This window comes from Onychomys torridus, chromosome 5 (genome assembly GCF_903995425.1).
Source record: "Onychomys torridus chromosome 5, mOncTor1.1, whole genome shotgun sequence".
NCBI classification, from domain to species: domain Eukaryota; kingdom Metazoa; phylum Chordata; class Mammalia; order Rodentia; family Cricetidae; genus Onychomys; species Onychomys torridus.
Genome location: NC_050447.1, coordinates 21,669,768 through 21,686,320, shown reverse-complemented (window position 1 = coordinate 21,686,320; position 16,553 = coordinate 21,669,768). Strand labels below are relative to the sequence as shown.

The following is a 16,553-nucleotide window of genomic DNA, read 5'->3' as shown; positions in this document are numbered from 1 at the left end:
TGAATCTCTGTGGACTCGAGGCCAGCCTGGTCTACAAAGTGGATTCCAGAATAGGCTCCAAAAGCTATACAGAGAAACCCTGTCTCAAAAAACCAAAAATAAGTAAGTAAAAAGAAAAAAGAATTTAAAATGTTGTAGAATATTTAATGATACTTAGAAATTGTACTGTGTCATTAAATAAAAAACAAAACTGGTGGGCTGGAGAGATGGCTCAGTGGTTAAGAGTACTAGTTGCTCTTCCAGAGGTCCTAAGTTCAAGTCCCAGCAACAACATGGTGGCTCACAACCATCTATGATGAGATCTGGTGCCCTCTTCTGGCTGCAGGCATACATGCAGGCAGAACACTGTGTACCTAACAAATAAATAAATCTTAAAAATCAAAAACAGTTGACTAAAGCTGTTAACTCAGGTATGTAAAACAATGTCTGTTTTTAAATTTTTTAAGTATCAAGAAAATGGTGGGGGTTGGGGATTTAGCTCAGTGGTAGATTGCAAGGCCCTGGGTTCAGTCCTCAGCTCTGACAAAAAAAAAAAAAAAAAAAAAAAAAATGGCTTTGGAATATGGTTGAGCTGGTAAAGTATTTGCCAAATCTGGAGTTTGGATCTCCAGCACTCACATAAAAAACCAGATGCTGTAATCCCAGCTGTGAGGAGACAGAGACAGGCAGATCCCTGGAGCTCACTAGCCAGCCAGTCTAGCTGATCAAGTCCAGTGAGAGACCCTGTCTAGCCCCAAGTCCAGTGAGATACCCTGTCTCAAAGAACAAGGTAGCAAGCCATTGAGGAAGACACACGCTGTTGACCTCTGGTCTCCACGCACATGTACACTCACAGAAACATACAAATTTAAAAATTAAGCCAGATTCTCAAAGAATAATAAAAAAATTTTTTTAAAGAAATTAAGCCAGACATGGTGGCTCATGCATATAGCCTCAGCCCTTTGGAGGCTGAAGTGAATGGATTGCTTTGAGTTCATTGCCAGCCTGGACTAACTTTTCCTAAAAAACAAAATGGACCAGCAAGATGGTTCAGCAGGTAAAGGTGCTTGTGGCCAAGCCTGGTGATCTAAGTTTGATCCCCAGGCCCCACATGGTTGAAGGAGAGAACCATTTCCTGAAAGTGTTCCCTGACATCCATACATGTGCCATGGAATTCATGCACCCATACACATACACATAAATAACATACATACATAAACTTTTTAAAAAAGCCACTCAAGCCGAGTGGTGGTGGTGGTGGTGGTGGTGGTGCACGCCTGTAATCCCAGCACTCAGGAGGCAGAGGCAGGTGGATCTCTGTGAGTTCGAGGCCAGCCTGGTCTACAGAGCTAGTCCAGGACAGGCTCCAAAGCTACAGAGAAACCCTGTCTTGAAAAAACAAAACAAAAAAAAAAAAAAAAAAAAGCCACTCAAAATACTATATTTTTCATAGGTATCCCAGAACCAAAAAGAAAAAGTATTCACCTATGAGATGGGGGTGGGGACACAAAGCTGGATTTGTTATGTATTTCTAACTAATTTTTACAAGTGCTCTATTCAAGAGGCCCTGAGTCATTCCCAGCACTTCAGAAAAGGAATGAGGAAAGAAAGAGAAATTTCCTACATTTCTAAGTGATTACCTGGCAAAGGACTGGAAGAGAGGAGACAGGGGTAGAGCCGGCTGCCTAGGCGAAGCAGAGACCTATCCGGACTATTTTAATTTTTCACGAGAATATATTCATATATTCTGCATAATTAAAAATTAATAACACCCAAAATACTCTCTGTGAATACACACTGATGTTAGAAGGAGTGAGATGGTCTTAGTTCTTCTCTATAATTTATGAATCTCCTACTGTGAGCACTTATGACTTCCACTATCAAAGTTGAGGGTGGAGAAAGGGGAGGTGAGGTAGTAGGCAGCGGTGTTGGCTGTAGAGCACGTTCTAATGTGCTCCCAGGTGTGAGGCTCTGGGTTGGATGGAGCCCAGCACCAATTACAAAAAATACAAGTACAATGTAGCTGGGCATGGTCATACATACCTTTAATCCCAGCACTTGGAGGCAGAGGCAGGCAGATCTCTGTGAGTTCGAAGCCAGCCTGCTTGGTCTACAAGCAAGTTACAGGCCAGCCAGGGCTACATAGTGAGTCCCTAAAAGCAATTCAGGGAGGTAAAGGTTTATTTCAGCTTAAGGTTTATAGTCCATCACGGAGAAAAGCCAAGGCAGGAACTCAAGGCAGAAACCTGGAGTTAGGAACTGAAACAGAGGCCATTGAGGGACATGCCCACTGACTTATTCTCCAGGTTCGCAATCAGCTATCTTTCTTATACAATTGCCTAGGACCACCTACCGAGAGATGGCACCTTCCACAGTGGCTGGGCCCTCCCACATAAATTAATTAGGACAATCTGATGGGTGGGGTGGGGGGCTGAGGGAGCCTATTTTCAGGTTCCTGGTGGCTTTACCCAGCAGGTCCACATAGAGAGGATGATTAGAACCATGGGCCTGAGTGCAGGTGTCTGAGATGGTCTGCACTTGGCTGTGCTGGGGGAGGTCTTTTGCTCCACCCCTTGGCATCTCTATAAATACCTCGGGCAGAGACAGGGCTAGCTGGAAAAGGTTCCAGGCTTTCTTAAGCTTGTCTTGTATTTTTTATCTGTTTATCTCCACAATCTAAATCCTTCTATTTAATATTTCCTGCTGCTTGCCCTCAAGAAAACTCTGGGGAACTGTGGGGTTGGTGGGTAAACGCCCCGCAGTGGGAGGGGATATTCTTTCTTTTCTTGCGAAGCCAGGGAGTTCCAGACAGGGTCTCTCTGTGTAGCCCTGGCTGTTCAAGAACTCGGAGATCTGAGTGCTGGGATCAAAAGGGTGAGCCACCAACGCCACAAACGCCACCACCGCCAATTTGATGGAGGCTTTTTTTTTTTTCTTTTTTTTTTTTTTTTTCATTTTCTCTATTGGCTGTCCTGGAACTCTATTTGGAGACCAGGCTGGCCTCAAACTCAGAGATCTGCCTGCCTCTGCCTCCCAAGTTCTGGGATTACAGGTGTTGTACCCGGTTTGAGAAACCCCCCAGAGACCACCAAGAAGCCAGTGTCCGATACAAGCACATAAGGGTCCTTTTATTGTCAGGTTTGAACATGGCAGATGGCAGGAAATGGGGCCGCAGCAGCAGGCCCCGGGGTAGAGAGTTTTTATAGGGGGAAAAAAAACCACAAGCTGGGAATTACATGCTTTGGCAAATTGGGATTGGGTAGAAGGGATATGGGGCAAGGTGATTTTTTTTTTTTTTTTTTAAACTATTGGTCTAGACTTTGGACACAAAACCACATTTGAAACCATTGGGTTAGACTTTTGGTGTGGAACCACAACCCACCAAACAGGATTATCTGGACTGCTCAGCAGGATTATCTAGATATCTTCAAGGGCCATAAACCACAGACAGGATGTCTGCAGGAAGATACTGCTCTGTATCCGTTGTCATGTCACATTCCTGAGGTCCTTCCTGGAACTGAGTACAGCAGGTGGTCTGAGATGGTGGCCCTACCCTAAGATGGAGTCTCTGTGTTGTCTTACCACCATACTCGCTGGAGGTATTCTCTTAATTGAGGTTTCTTTTCCCAGATAGCTCTAGTTTGTGTCAAGTTGAAAAAAAAGAAAAAACCCACTATCCAGGACAAATGGTTTCCTTCCAAAGGTTTCCAGAGAGAGATCTTTAATGTGTAAGTCTATGCTATCTGACTCCTTAAATCCATACCCTGCAATTTAATATTTGAAGTAAAGACTTCTTCATTAAAGAAACGTATTCAGGCTGGAATGATGGCTCAGTGGTTAAAGGCTTACTACCCAAGCCTGACTGTTACAATACTGCACGAGGGAGGCCCCAGCTGGCTGGGCCAGGGTATCCCAGTGTGAGGGAAAACATGCCGGGCAGATGCAGCAGAGGGCTTCGGTGTGTGGACAGTCACTCATACCCCAGGCACTGCATCCACGTGGAAGTAAGTTTATTATAATAGAGAGATGAAGAGAAAGATGGGGAAAGAGGGAGGCAGAAAGGAGTGGGGGAGAGGGTCGAGGGTGCACACCTAGTGGGGGAGGGGCAGTTTTCTTTTTTCAAGGGGACTTCCTGTCTGGACGCTGGGCAGATCTCCAAGGGGCGGTCCAGAACACTAACACCGACAACCTCAGTTTGATTCCTCAAGCTCATATAAAAGTGGAAGAAAAGAACCAATTCCAGAGTTGTCTTCTGCCTCAACATGTACTCCAATGTGTGTGCCCTCTCTGTCTCTCTCTCTCTCTCTCTCTCTGTCTCTGTCTCTCTCTCTCTCTCTCTCTCTCTCTCTCTCTCTCTCTCTCTCTCTGTAACTCCAGTTCCAGGGAATCCGACACCCTCACAGACATACATGCAGGCAAAACACCAATGCACAGGAAATAAAAAATAAACAATTTTTAAAAAAAAAAAAAAAAGACATGCACCAGATAATTATAGAAGGTTAGGCTAGGAGTTTGAGGCCAGCCTGGGCTACATAGACAGATCCTGCTTCAAAAGGGCAAAAGCTAACTAAACAACCGAACAAGCAAACAAAACATGGCTTCAATATAAAATATCCTCAATTTAAAGCAACCTAAATGTGTCAAATCCTGTCTAGGTGTGTGGGGAAATTCTCAAAAACACCCTCACCATCAGGAATTAGAACTGTGTTCTGACAGCTGAAGGAAGAAAGACATGCTCTTCAACAAGAGATGTGCCCTGGAGAAATTGGCAGCTGATGCCTATAGCTGCCCACAACTCGAAAGTCTTTGCCCAGGTGCAGTAAGTACACCTGTCATACTGTCTAAGCTTGGGAACTGCTGCACAGCATCCTGTAGTGGGTAGCCATCACAGCATTGGCCTGGAAGTTCCAACCCCCATTGAGGCTTCGGTAATGGTCACACCCACAAGGCAGGGCTGAGGAGGAAGCGGAAGACCGAGGATCGGGAGGAGGTCGCTCTCTTGGTTCCGGGACGCTGGACGCTGGAGGTAGACCGAGCAGAGTTCTCCAGAGAACACCGCCGGACTGCGCTATACCTTTGCCAGACCCTGCAACCTACCCCTTCATTTGTAAGTTACCCCACAAAATAAACCTCCCTTTTAACTACGTGGAGTGGCCTTAATAATTTCACCAATAGCATCCGTGGAGACCAAGGATTTATTTAGTCTGTCAACATTTTAGGTGGCTCATTGGTTAACTGTTGACTCTATTTTTGTATTTCCCCCAGCCTGCAGTGAAAACAATAAACCACCAGGTGGCAGCAATGCCCAGCATGTGAAGTCAATCCAGCTTCAAAAATCAAGATGCTCAGACCTGTGCGGTCCTGCAGGATAACCATGGCTAAATCACGCGGCTGAGATTTTCTTTTAAGACAAAATCTCATATATCCCAGGCTGATCTCATACTTGCTATGAAGCTGAAGATCACTTCGAACCTGTGATCCTCCGGCCCCCACCTCACGAATGCTGGGATTACAGGCATATGCTATCACACCAATCTGCTTGTGTAGTCTACAGTACTGTTTGAGGGGAATTCAATATAGCAGTGAGCAACTATGTTCAGTAACATCACACTGGTAGTGTGAAACTGGATGTTACTGGTAAGAGCTTCGTGATGGAGCGTTTGTCTACTATGAGTGAGGCCTCAGTTCCATCCCCAGCACTGGAGGGAAAAAAAAAAAAAAAACTTAAATAAGGTAGCAGTTGCACCACCGAAACTGGCAAACCTAAAAGCCAGGCTTGATTTATGACTTGGCGTCTGTCTGGATTTAAGAAAATGATGGGGGCTGGGTACAGTGGCACATGCCTTTAACCCTGCATTTGAGAGACAGAGGCCAGTGGATAAATGAGTTCCCAGGTCAGCCAGAAGTACAGAATGAGACTTTGTCTCAAAAGAAGGAAAGAAAGAAAGAGAGAGAGAGAAAGGAAGGAAGAAAGAAAGGTAGAGTCGGCAGTGTGGTTCAGTGATAAAACGCTTGCACAAAGCATGTAAAAAGCTGTGGGCTGCATCTCCAGCACCATGGGAAAAAAATAGAATAAATGTTGGTGATTGTTGTGAGATATTTGTACACTATGTAAGGATATATTTGCTGTGATTGGTGTAATAAAAAGCTGAATGGCCAATAGCTAGGCAGGAGATATAGGTGGGGTTTCTGGAGAGAGAGAGGAAGAGGAGGAGGAATTGAGGGGCAGAGGAGATGCCAATGAGTCATGGAGGGAGTTGGACATACAGAATGAAAAAAGGATTAAAAGCCACATGGGCCAGATGGTGGCGATGCATGCCTGTAATCCCAGCACTCGGGGGGCAGAGGCAGGTGGATCTCTGTGAGTTCGAGGCCAGCCTGGTCTACAGAGCTAGTCCAGGACAGGCTCCAAAGCTACAGAGAGACCCTGTCTCGAACAAACAAACAAAAAAAGAGTGAGTGAGTAGTGGGGAGCTGGGCGGTGGTGGTTCACGCCTTTATTCCCAGCACTCAGGAGACAGAGCCAGACAGATCTCTGTGAGTTGGAGGCCAGCTTGGTCTACAAAGTGAGTTCCAGGAAAGGTGCAAAGCTACACAGAGAAACAAAAAACAAAACAAACAAAAAAGAGTGAGTGGGACAAGCTGCTAGCCTCTTGCAACCTTTTAACAAGGCAAAGTGTTCACAAGGATGAGAGAGTTGGCTGTTCTCCATTGTTAGAAAGATACAGTGAAAGAGAAGGAACAGAGTAAGTATATAAGTCACATGAGTGGGGTCATAGGTTTAGCAGAGGTCGAAAAAGATGTTTTGCAGTTTACATCAGATCTAAGAAACAGGAACTTAATTACAAGTAGAAACCTTAACTTGCAAGGACTTAAGCATAGGACAAACAGGAAGTAATTGTGAAGTGTCTTCACTGCGAACAGAACCCTTAAACTTCACGGTATCTTGCTCCTGTTTTCCTCCCATTAAATTGCAAGCCATATTGTTTTCATTTTGGTCTCACACACTACCTAGACATATCTGGGAAGAGGAGACAGGGCCTCACTGTGTAGGACCAGCTGACCTGGAACTTACTATGCACACCATGCTGGCCTTGAACTCATAGATCCCCCTGCGTCTGCCTCTGGAGTTCTGGGATTAATTAAAGATACACACCAACACACCTGGCAAGGAAGGGGAATCTTAATTAAGAAAATGCCTCTCCATCAGATTGGCCTATAGGCAAGCCTGTGGAGTATTTTCTGGATTAATGGTTGATGTGGGAGTGTCCAGCCCATTGTGGGCCATGCCATCCCTGGGCAGGTGGTCCTGGGTTCTATAAGGAAATAAGCTGAGCAAGGCCACGAGAGCAAGCCAGTGAGCAGGACTCCTCCATGGTCTCTGCTTCAGTTCCTCTTCTAGGTTCCTGCCTTCAGTTCCTGCCCTAACTTCCCTCAGTGAAGGAGTATGACCTAGGAGATGTGAGATGAAATCAACCCTTTCCTGCCCAAGCAGCTTTTGGTGATGGTGTTTTATCACAGCACTGGAAACCTTGATCAGGACAGATGGGACCATGCCATACCCAGGCTGATCACATAAGTCTTAGGCTCCAGGAGTCTGCCTCTGCCTCACAGATGACTGGGACTACAGGCTGGTGTCACTGTTTCTGTCTTTGTTCTGTTACTTCTCAACTATCATCCAATGCATTAAAGAAATAACTCGTCCCCAGGAGGTGATGTCACATGCCTTTAATCCCAGCACTCAGGAGGCAGAGGCAGGTGGATCTTTGTGAGTTCGAGGCCAGCCTGGTCTACAGAGCAAGATCCAGGAAAGGCGCAAAGCTACACAGAGACATGCTGTCTCGAAAAAACAAAACAAAACAGAACAAAACAAAAAAAAAAAAAAAAAAAAAAAAAGGAAAGAGAAAGACCAAAATTAACAAATAAATGAAATGGCTCATCATTAGCGAGAAGGTTCTGATCCACCTTTCATTGTTTTGTCTTTATTTTTCTCACTAATATAAATGAAAATACGAAGGAAGTTTTACACTGGAGCTATATTCATCAATTGTAGACTATAAGTTAGTGATAGACAGACATGCAGTGGGGGTGGCTGGTAGCTTTTAGGGAAAAGCAATAGGCCCTGAGGACTGTACGGCAATTAATATTACATACTTTATTTTTATAAATTGTATTTAAAGTGTCTTTCATACCATTAAAATTTATGGTAAACATATGCACTCACATTTTGTTGTTGTTGTTTTTGAGACAGGGTTTCTTGTGTAGTTTTGGTGCCTGTCCTGGATTTCACTCTATAGACAAGGCTTGCCTTGAACTCACAGAGATCAGCCTGGCTCTGCCTCCCAAGCGCTGGGATTAAAGGCATGCACCACCACCACCTGGCTCTTTTCTTCTTTTTTGCTTTGTAAGTATGTGAGTATTTTGCCTGAATGTGTATCTGTACACAAGTGTGCCTGAGGAGGCCAGAAGAGGGCAGAGGAGCCCTTGGAACTGGAGTTACAGATAGCTGTGAGCAGTATACGGGTGTTGGGAATTGAACGCAGGTCCTCTGGAAGAACAGTTAGTGCTCTTAACCACTGAGCCTCTCTTCAGTCCTCTTTTTAACACAGGGTTCTGATATGCCTGCACCCAAGTGGTCCTCTTACAAGCTCTAAATATGTATCAGTTTATATATGTATATACATGTATATACATATAGGGAAATTTAATGTTCTATACATGTCTTACTTGTCTGCCTCCCTTAAGACAATAGTGATTCTAGGTTTTTGTTTTTTGTTATTTTGTCCTTTTTTTTTCCCCTTTCTTCTCAGAGCTGAGGACTGAATGCAGGGCCTTGCACTTGCTAGGCAAGCACTCTACCACTGCACTAAATCCCCAAGCCCAGTTTTTTTGTTGTTGTTTTTGTTTTTGTTTTTTAATGAATTTCTTTTTATTATATGGTTCTAAAGTTTCTTTGGGAGAGCAGAAGCTACTAGCAGCCACCGATTCCTGGAGCATAGCAGGGCTTTAGGAGTTGGGGAGTTTCTCACCATTAGATGTCAGGACTCTTGACGCTTTAAGAGAGCTATCCTAGAAATAGATTCATGTGGGGCAAATTCAATGATTTCACCCCCAAAAAACACAAAAAGCAAAGAATCAAAAAGCCTTAGCTGATGCTGACCCATAGCTCCACTGCTGGAGAGGCTGAGGCAGAAAGAATTTGAGTTTAAAGCCAGCCTGGGTGGAGCTGGAGAGATGGCTCAGTGGTCAAGAGCACTGTTCTTCCCAATGACCTGGGTTCAATGTGCCGCACCCACACGGTGGCTCACAGCCATCTGTAACTCCAGTCCTGGAGGATCTGACGCTGTCCTCCTCCTCTGTGGGCACTCCATGCACATCACGTACGTGGTGCACAGTCACACAGGCACGCAAAACATCCATACACAAAAACAAGTAAAACATAAAAACAAGCCAGCCTGGGCTATGCAACAAGTTCCGGGTCAGCAAACACCCACATCTAGGAAACTTCGGTAATTGACAGGAGGGGTCAGTCACGAGGAAGGGACTCTGTCACTCCAGAGCAGGTGGATAAAGGTGATGATAAGTTTTAGGCCTGCTGAAGGCCTCTCCACCGTCACAACAAACCGAATCTGACCAAATTGGAAAGCCCAGGTTCAATGGGTAAAGCGATCCTGGCAATTCCCTGACCCCATACAGAGAGGAGAAGGGTATAAGACTGGAAGAACCATGAGTCTGTTTTGGGGATGTCGCATATGTATCCCCTGTGGGAGTTGTTAGTTGTTTATTTTGGCGCTCTTACCCCGCGAGGAACACGTCCCGAACACAACAAATCCACAGAAGAGCTGTTTATTAATATAGGATAGGAAGAGACAGACGTGACAGGCCTGCGTGAAGCATACACGTGAGTGAGGAGAGGAGAGAAGAGGAGAGACCTGTGCAAAATGGCGCCAGGTGCAAAATGGTGCAAGAGTGGGCCGCACATGCGTACAGGACTGCATGTGGCTACTCCATGCATGCACGTAAATTACATGGCTGCGCGCGTGCAAGCGCTTTACGCAACCATGTAAAACCACGGAGTCCTAGCCATGCAAGATGTTCTGACCTGGAAATGGCTATTTTGAACCGGAAATAACTAGGCGGTCCGCCAGGAAAGCCCAACCCCAACCGTGTGGACATGTTGTGATTTCCTATCAGGAGTTGTCCTGAGCCTCTCTGGAGGAGGAGCTGTGTTTGGAAGGCTCTGAAGGGGTGGGTTTAGGGAGAGAGATGGGGAAGGGAGCCAAGGAGATCTTCCACCAGACTCCTTCCAAACAAAAGGATTATGTGTACATATGTGCATATTCATGTTTGTGACAGGAATTTGAACCCATGGCCTTGTGTGTGCTAAGTACACACTTGCTTGCAGAGTTCCTATAAAAACAAAATATTGCCTGGCGGTGGTGGCACACGCCTTTAATCCCAGCACTACTCAGAAGGCAGAGCCAGGCAGATCTTTGTGAGTTCCAGGCCAGCCTGGTTTACAGAGCGAGATCCAGGAAAGGCACAAAGCTACACAGAGAAACCCTGTCTCGAAAAACCAAATATATATATATATATATATATAGTTTTTGTTTTTCAAGACAGGGTTTCCTCTTTAGCACATTGGAGGCTGTCCTGGAACTTGCTTTGTAGACCAGGCTGGCCTCGAACTCACAGAGGTCCACCTGCCTCTGCCTCCTTAAATAAGCCACAAAGGAACTGATTGAGACTTAATACCTTTGGGCTGAGCACGCTCACATGAGTCTTTAATCCCAACATGTAGGAGGCAGAGTCAGGAGGGTCTCTGTGAGTTCCAGGCCAGTCAGGGCTATATAGGAAGACCCTGCCTCAGAAAAAAACAAAAACATACAAGCAAAAAAACCATTTTATTTACTTGAAATTAAGATCCTTGGCTGGTGATGTAGCTCAGTTGATAAAATACTTGTCCATTGTCCATGGAACCCTGGATTCAATTTCTAGTACTGAAATAACTCTGTGTGTGTGTGTGTGTGTGTGTGTGTGTGTGTGTGTGTGTAGTGAAACACTTGTAATCCTAGCAATTAGGAGACAGGGGGATCAAAAGTTAAAAGTTGGGGTTGGGGAGGGGTAGTTAAAAGTCATCCTTGGCAACATAACAGGATAGAGGCTCACTTAGGCTACACAGTAAGACCTGTCTCAAATGGAATAGGTAGGGGAGGTCTACACAATGTCTATACTGAAAAAAATATATAAGCTCCTGTAGTGGGTAGCCATTCCAGCCTAGGCCTGGAAGTTCCAACCCCCATTGAGGCTTCGGTAATGGTCATGCCTACAAGGCGGGGCTGAGGGAGGACGCTGAAGACCCAGGATCTAGAGAGGCTTCTCTTGGTTCGAGGACCCTGGACGCTGGAGGTAGACCGAGCAGAGTTCTCCAGAGAACACCGCCGGACTGCACTATACCTTTCCCAGACCCTGCAACCTACCCCTTCATTTGTAAGTTACCCCACAAAATAAACCTCCCTTTTAACTACGTGGAGTGGCCTTAATAATTTCACCAATAAGCTCCCATTAGAAAAATGGTCACAAATAGAAAATAATGACATATGGTACGGGAAAAAAAAAATGGAGGAGAGGTGTTGATGCTCTCAAGGTGGTGGGACCTGGGAGGATGGAGCCAACAGATGAGGTGGACTAGTCTCCTGCAATTGGCCATCTTTATTCAGAGCATCAGACAGTTTATACTCTGAGGGTTAAGGGGAGTCACATGAGTAATGTCTCCAATCACAAGGACAAGCTGCATGGGGGTGGGGGGAGCCACAAGGGCAAAAACATGTTTTTCCCATAGAAGTATATAAACAAATAACAATAGCCTACTGTAACGAATAATCTGAAGTAAACTCCTTCTATTCACTATACCCAGGAGGGACTTGAAAGCATAATCCAAGAATAATTCTGTGTTTTTGAGGAAACTGAGGTCATAAGACTCTTGTCTTGGTTTCTTGGAGTTTTCCTAAAGTGTAGGGTCCTGGAATCCTCAATTTGGGTAACTGTTGCCTGCTTGCTGACCTTGACCAGATGTTCTTCCTATGCTGATTCCCTGCCAGTCTCCACCCTCCTGAATGTTTAAGGGAAGTTCCTTGTCTGTGTATCCTGCATTTGGGCATTAACAGCTTAGATGTAAGATTGCAAACATCAGTAGCGAACTTCTGCCCTCTGGGGTTCTCCCATTGTGCTGTAAGCCTGTATTTAAGGTTTCCTCCCTCTTTCAATAAACGGCATTCGGCATTCTGCTGACATGTGTGACCCACTGTCTCTTGTCTCTGTTTTTTGATCCACAGCCCCTCGCTCGGACATGGTGAATGGGTGGTGGTAGCTCAGGCGTTACCGCAACACCGAAGTACTCAGAAATCTCCTCACAGGACCTGGACTGACTCTTCTGACAGGGAGGAAGCAGGTGAGGAAGAGAAGAAAATGACTAATTTACAATGATATGATATATGAAAGGGGCCCAACTGAAAGAGTTCCCAATGGCTGAAGATGGAGTGATCTGAACAAGAAAATGAAGCAAGATCAGATTATAATCTAAATCACAAACAGTTGAGAGCAGCCTGGGCTACACATGGAGCTCCCACTTCCAAAACCAACATTAGTGGGTTCTCCTCTATCTACAGTTTAGAAAAAAAGAGGGGCGATGGTGGCTCACACCTTTAATCCCAGCACTCGGGAGGCAGAGCCAGGCGGATCTCTGTGAGTTCAAGGCCAGCCTGGTCTACAGAGGGAGTCCCAGGAAAGGCTCCAAAGCTACAGAGAAACCCTGTCTCGAAAAAACAGGAAGAAAGAAAGAGAGGAAAGAAGGAAGGAAGCGGGGAGACCGATAGAGGGATGTCAAGGTCATCAACACAAGGAAAGTGTGAGAGTCAAGAGGCCTCTGGAGAAACGATGACTAGATGTGATGTGTATCTTGGATCCAGTCCTAGAACAGAAAGGGCTTGGGTGAAAACCAAGGAAATCTGAACACAGCACAGACTAGTTCATCCAAACAAGCTGGGAATTAAGCTCAGTTGGTAGAGTGCATGCCTATCGTGCAAGACGACTTGGGTTGGCTCCTCAACACCACATAAAACCAGATGTGAGCCGGGCCGTGGTGGCACATGCCTGTTATCCCAGCACTCAGGAGGCAGAGGCAGGTGGATCTCTGTGAGTTCAAGGCCAGCCTGGTCTACAAAGCGAGTCCCAGGACAGCCTCCAAAGCTACAGAGAAACCCTGTCCCGAAAAAAAACAAAAACAAAAACAAAACTAGATGTGACCGAAGCTGTTTGTAGCCCCAGTAAGTGGAAGCAAGAGGATCAGAGGTTCAAGGTCATCTGTTCCTACATTGTAGGTTTGAGACCAGCTTGGTCTACAAGAAAGCCTGACTTAAAACATGTAGGGATGACACCGGCACTACCACCACAGGTTCTCTATGTCGAGCAAAGGGCTGTGCATCAAAAAACAGAGACAAGAGACAGCAGGTCATTTGCCCCAGCAGAATTATTGAAGGAGCAGGGAGGCCTTAAAAACAGGCTTACAGCACAATGGGAGAACCTGGGAGGGCAGACATTTGCTACCTATGTTCTACATTCTTGCACCTAAGCTGTTAACGCCCAATATGCAGGATACACAGACAAGGAACCTCCAGGAAGGAAACCTGCAGGGAATCAGCATAAGGAGGACATCTGGTCAAGGTCAGCAGTCAAGGCAACAGCTACCCAAAATAAGGGGCCAGGGCCCTACAAAAACAAAACATGGGAAACTTAGAAAATACAACAGGGCTGAGCACTGGCTGCTCTCCCAGAGGACCTGGCTTAGATTCCCAGCACCCACATGGCAGCTTACAACTGTAACTATAGTTCCAGGAGATGCCCTCCTCTGGTACCAGGCACACATGTGGTTCACAGGCGCACACACACACACACACATGCATGTAAAACACCCATACACATAAAATAATAATATAAAAATTAAAAATCCATTAAAAATTTAGCTCAAGATACATACAGCTCTGAAAATGAGACCTGTGTGGCAAGAAGCCTGTGATGAGCTGGTACAGATCATTGGTGATGGGGATAATGCTGACTGAAACGCTGTGAGACACCCTTTCACATGTATTCAAGGGTCACAAACTCCAACCCTGTCTTACAGAGAGGCTATAGATCCAAAGACTCCATGAAGCCCTGAGGTCATGGTGAGCATGTGGGATGATTCAGAGAATTATGGATGGTTCGGAGAATGATGGAGGCTTTCTCTATTTTTGGGTTTTTTCCCCCCCTGGTTTTTTGTTTGTTTGGTTTGAAAGAAGGTCTCACAACCTAGCCCTTGATGGCCTGGACCTCACTATGGAGACTAGCCTGACTTGGAACTTGTGGGAATTCCCCTGCCTTTGCCTCCTTGGTGCTGGGATTGCAGGCATTTAATTGCCTTGCTCTGAACTGTGACATCACCTCTTAAACCATAAACTCAGGATAGCATGAGGGAAATGATCACTTATTTATCATTTTTAATCGGTCCTCACCACAGGTCCATCACAGGGCATGTAGCCAGAAATGAACTCATCATCGCTTTGCTCCTCAACCTTTCATGGCTCCCTATTACATGGGAAGTAAACAGATAAGACTATTTCCAGGCATTTTCTTATTCTGCTGCCCCCTCTGGACAGGCAGAGCCTGCTCTGGGGTGTGTGTGTTCCAAGAGGAGACAGGGATGCTGCGGGCCCTGCACGTACTCTCTTTGGCCTTTTGCCCCCTAGGGAGCGTGCTATGAGGATTTAGTGGGGTTTTTTTTTCCAGTTGTACGAGGCCCAGGCACATGTCACCCATATGTCTCTGAGGAGTCGCTTAAGAGACTGATGCAGACTTGGATTTCTACCAGGGGAGAGTTTTCCTGAAAGTGGCGGCCATGATGAGAATAAATGCCAATCTAGAAGCAACTTCCTCCATGAGTGTGTTTCACAGGTGTAGTCAAGGAGTGGAGACAGTCTCTCTGTCCCTTCTGCTCTGAGTCTGGGGCCCTGGCATGAAAACAGCATAATCTCAGAATCAGTGCGCAATTCTTTAATGCCATGAGGAAAGCCCCCCACTCACAAGCTTCCCTACCACAGGGGTATCAGTCTACCCTGGTGTAGACAATACAATGAAGTCAAGACTTGCGTGCTGCCTGAGTAGGGTTAGTGAATGTAGTTGGGCACGTGGCGTTGTCCGCCGCTGTGTTCCTGCATTTCTTTCTACCCACTGCTGTTTCCTTTCTCTTCCACAGGCAGCCCCTGCACCTGCTCCAGCTCCTGCGGCTGCAAAAACTGCAAGTGCACCTCCTGCAAGAAGAGTGAGTGGGGATACCGAGGGAGGTGGCTAAGGTTAGGCGGGAACACTCACAGCTGGCTCTGAGCAATGCCCTTTGCTTCCGAGGCAGTTCAACTCTTTGTCCAAGCGTTATGCACTACAGCTCCCAGGGCTGTTGTATTGTCTCAGGCCAGAGCTGTTCTAAGACAACCCCCTTCTTGTTGGGGCAAGACACAGGTCTTCAGCCAGCTCTGACCTTTTCCTCTCCTCTGTTTCCAGGCTGCTGCTCTTGCTGCCCCGTGGGCTGCTCCAAGTGTGCCCAGGGCTGTGTCTGCAAAGGGGCATCGGACAAGTGCACGTGCTGTGCCTGATGTGAGGACAATGCTGCTCCCACCTGTAAATAGTATGGACCAATGCGGAGTTTTTCATGCGGCTCTACCCTGTTTACTAAACCCCCTTTTCTATAAAATATGTGAATAAAATCCATTTTGATTCTACCTCTGTTTTCTTTGTGTGACTTAAGAGATAAGATACTGAGTCGGGCGGGTTGTGGTGCACGCCTTTAATCCCACCACTTGGGAGGCAGAGGCAGGCGGATCTCTGTGAGTTCAAAGCCAGACTGGTCTACAGAGTGAACTCAGGACAGGCTCCAAAGCTACACAGAAAAACCCTGTCTTGAAGAAAAAGAAAGAACTGGGGTGATCGATTGACTTGATAGTTTGGGGAAATGGTTCTGGACCCATTAGTCCCTTTATCTCTACACCTCCAGCCCCAAAAGAGGGGGGAAGTATCTTAGGGTAAAGTTGAATTACATTATGAGTTTCCTCTTAATGGAAGACTGCATCTGTGAGCCGGGTTAGGGGTGTGTGTGTGTGTGTGTGTGTGTGTGTGTGTGTGTGTGCAGTGTCCCACCCTCACAGCACAGAAACATTTCGACCCTTTATTCACATTCCCTTTCTATTCCAGTTTCAGAGGTGCCTCATATTGTGGGTTATGTGTAGGGTGGGTCACTGAGAATGACAGACACAGGATGTCTAGTGTACTAGTCAGGGACTCTAACACTTTTTTGGTGGAGAGATGTGTTAGAGGATCTTTGGCTGTTTTGACACCGGATCTCACCAAGTTTCTTAAGTTAGCCTAGAACTCACTTTGCAGCCCAGTCTGGCCTTGAATTTTTGATTCCCCTGCCTCAAGTTTCCCAAGTACCTGGCATTTCAGGACTGTGACACCAGGCCTTTTAAAAGTGAGCGTTGCGGGAATAT

The 16,553-nt window shown here is 46.0% G+C and overlaps 1 protein-coding gene across 1 annotated transcript in view; it reads left to right on the top strand.

Annotated features, from left to right (window-relative positions):
• Window positions 1–15,788, top strand: part of LOC118584535 (metallothionein-1-like) — a 32,748-nt gene extending 16,960 nt beyond the window's left edge. The window contains exons 2-3 of the mRNA XM_036188846.1: window positions 15,193–15,334; window positions 15,571–15,788. Coding sequence (XP_036044739.1) covers window positions 15,193–15,334; window positions 15,571–15,662 — 234 coding nt within the window. The 3' untranslated portion in view covers window positions 15,663–15,788. The remainder of the gene's footprint in view (window positions 1–15,192; window positions 15,335–15,570) is intronic.
• Window positions 15,789–16,553: the final 765 nt, after the last annotated feature.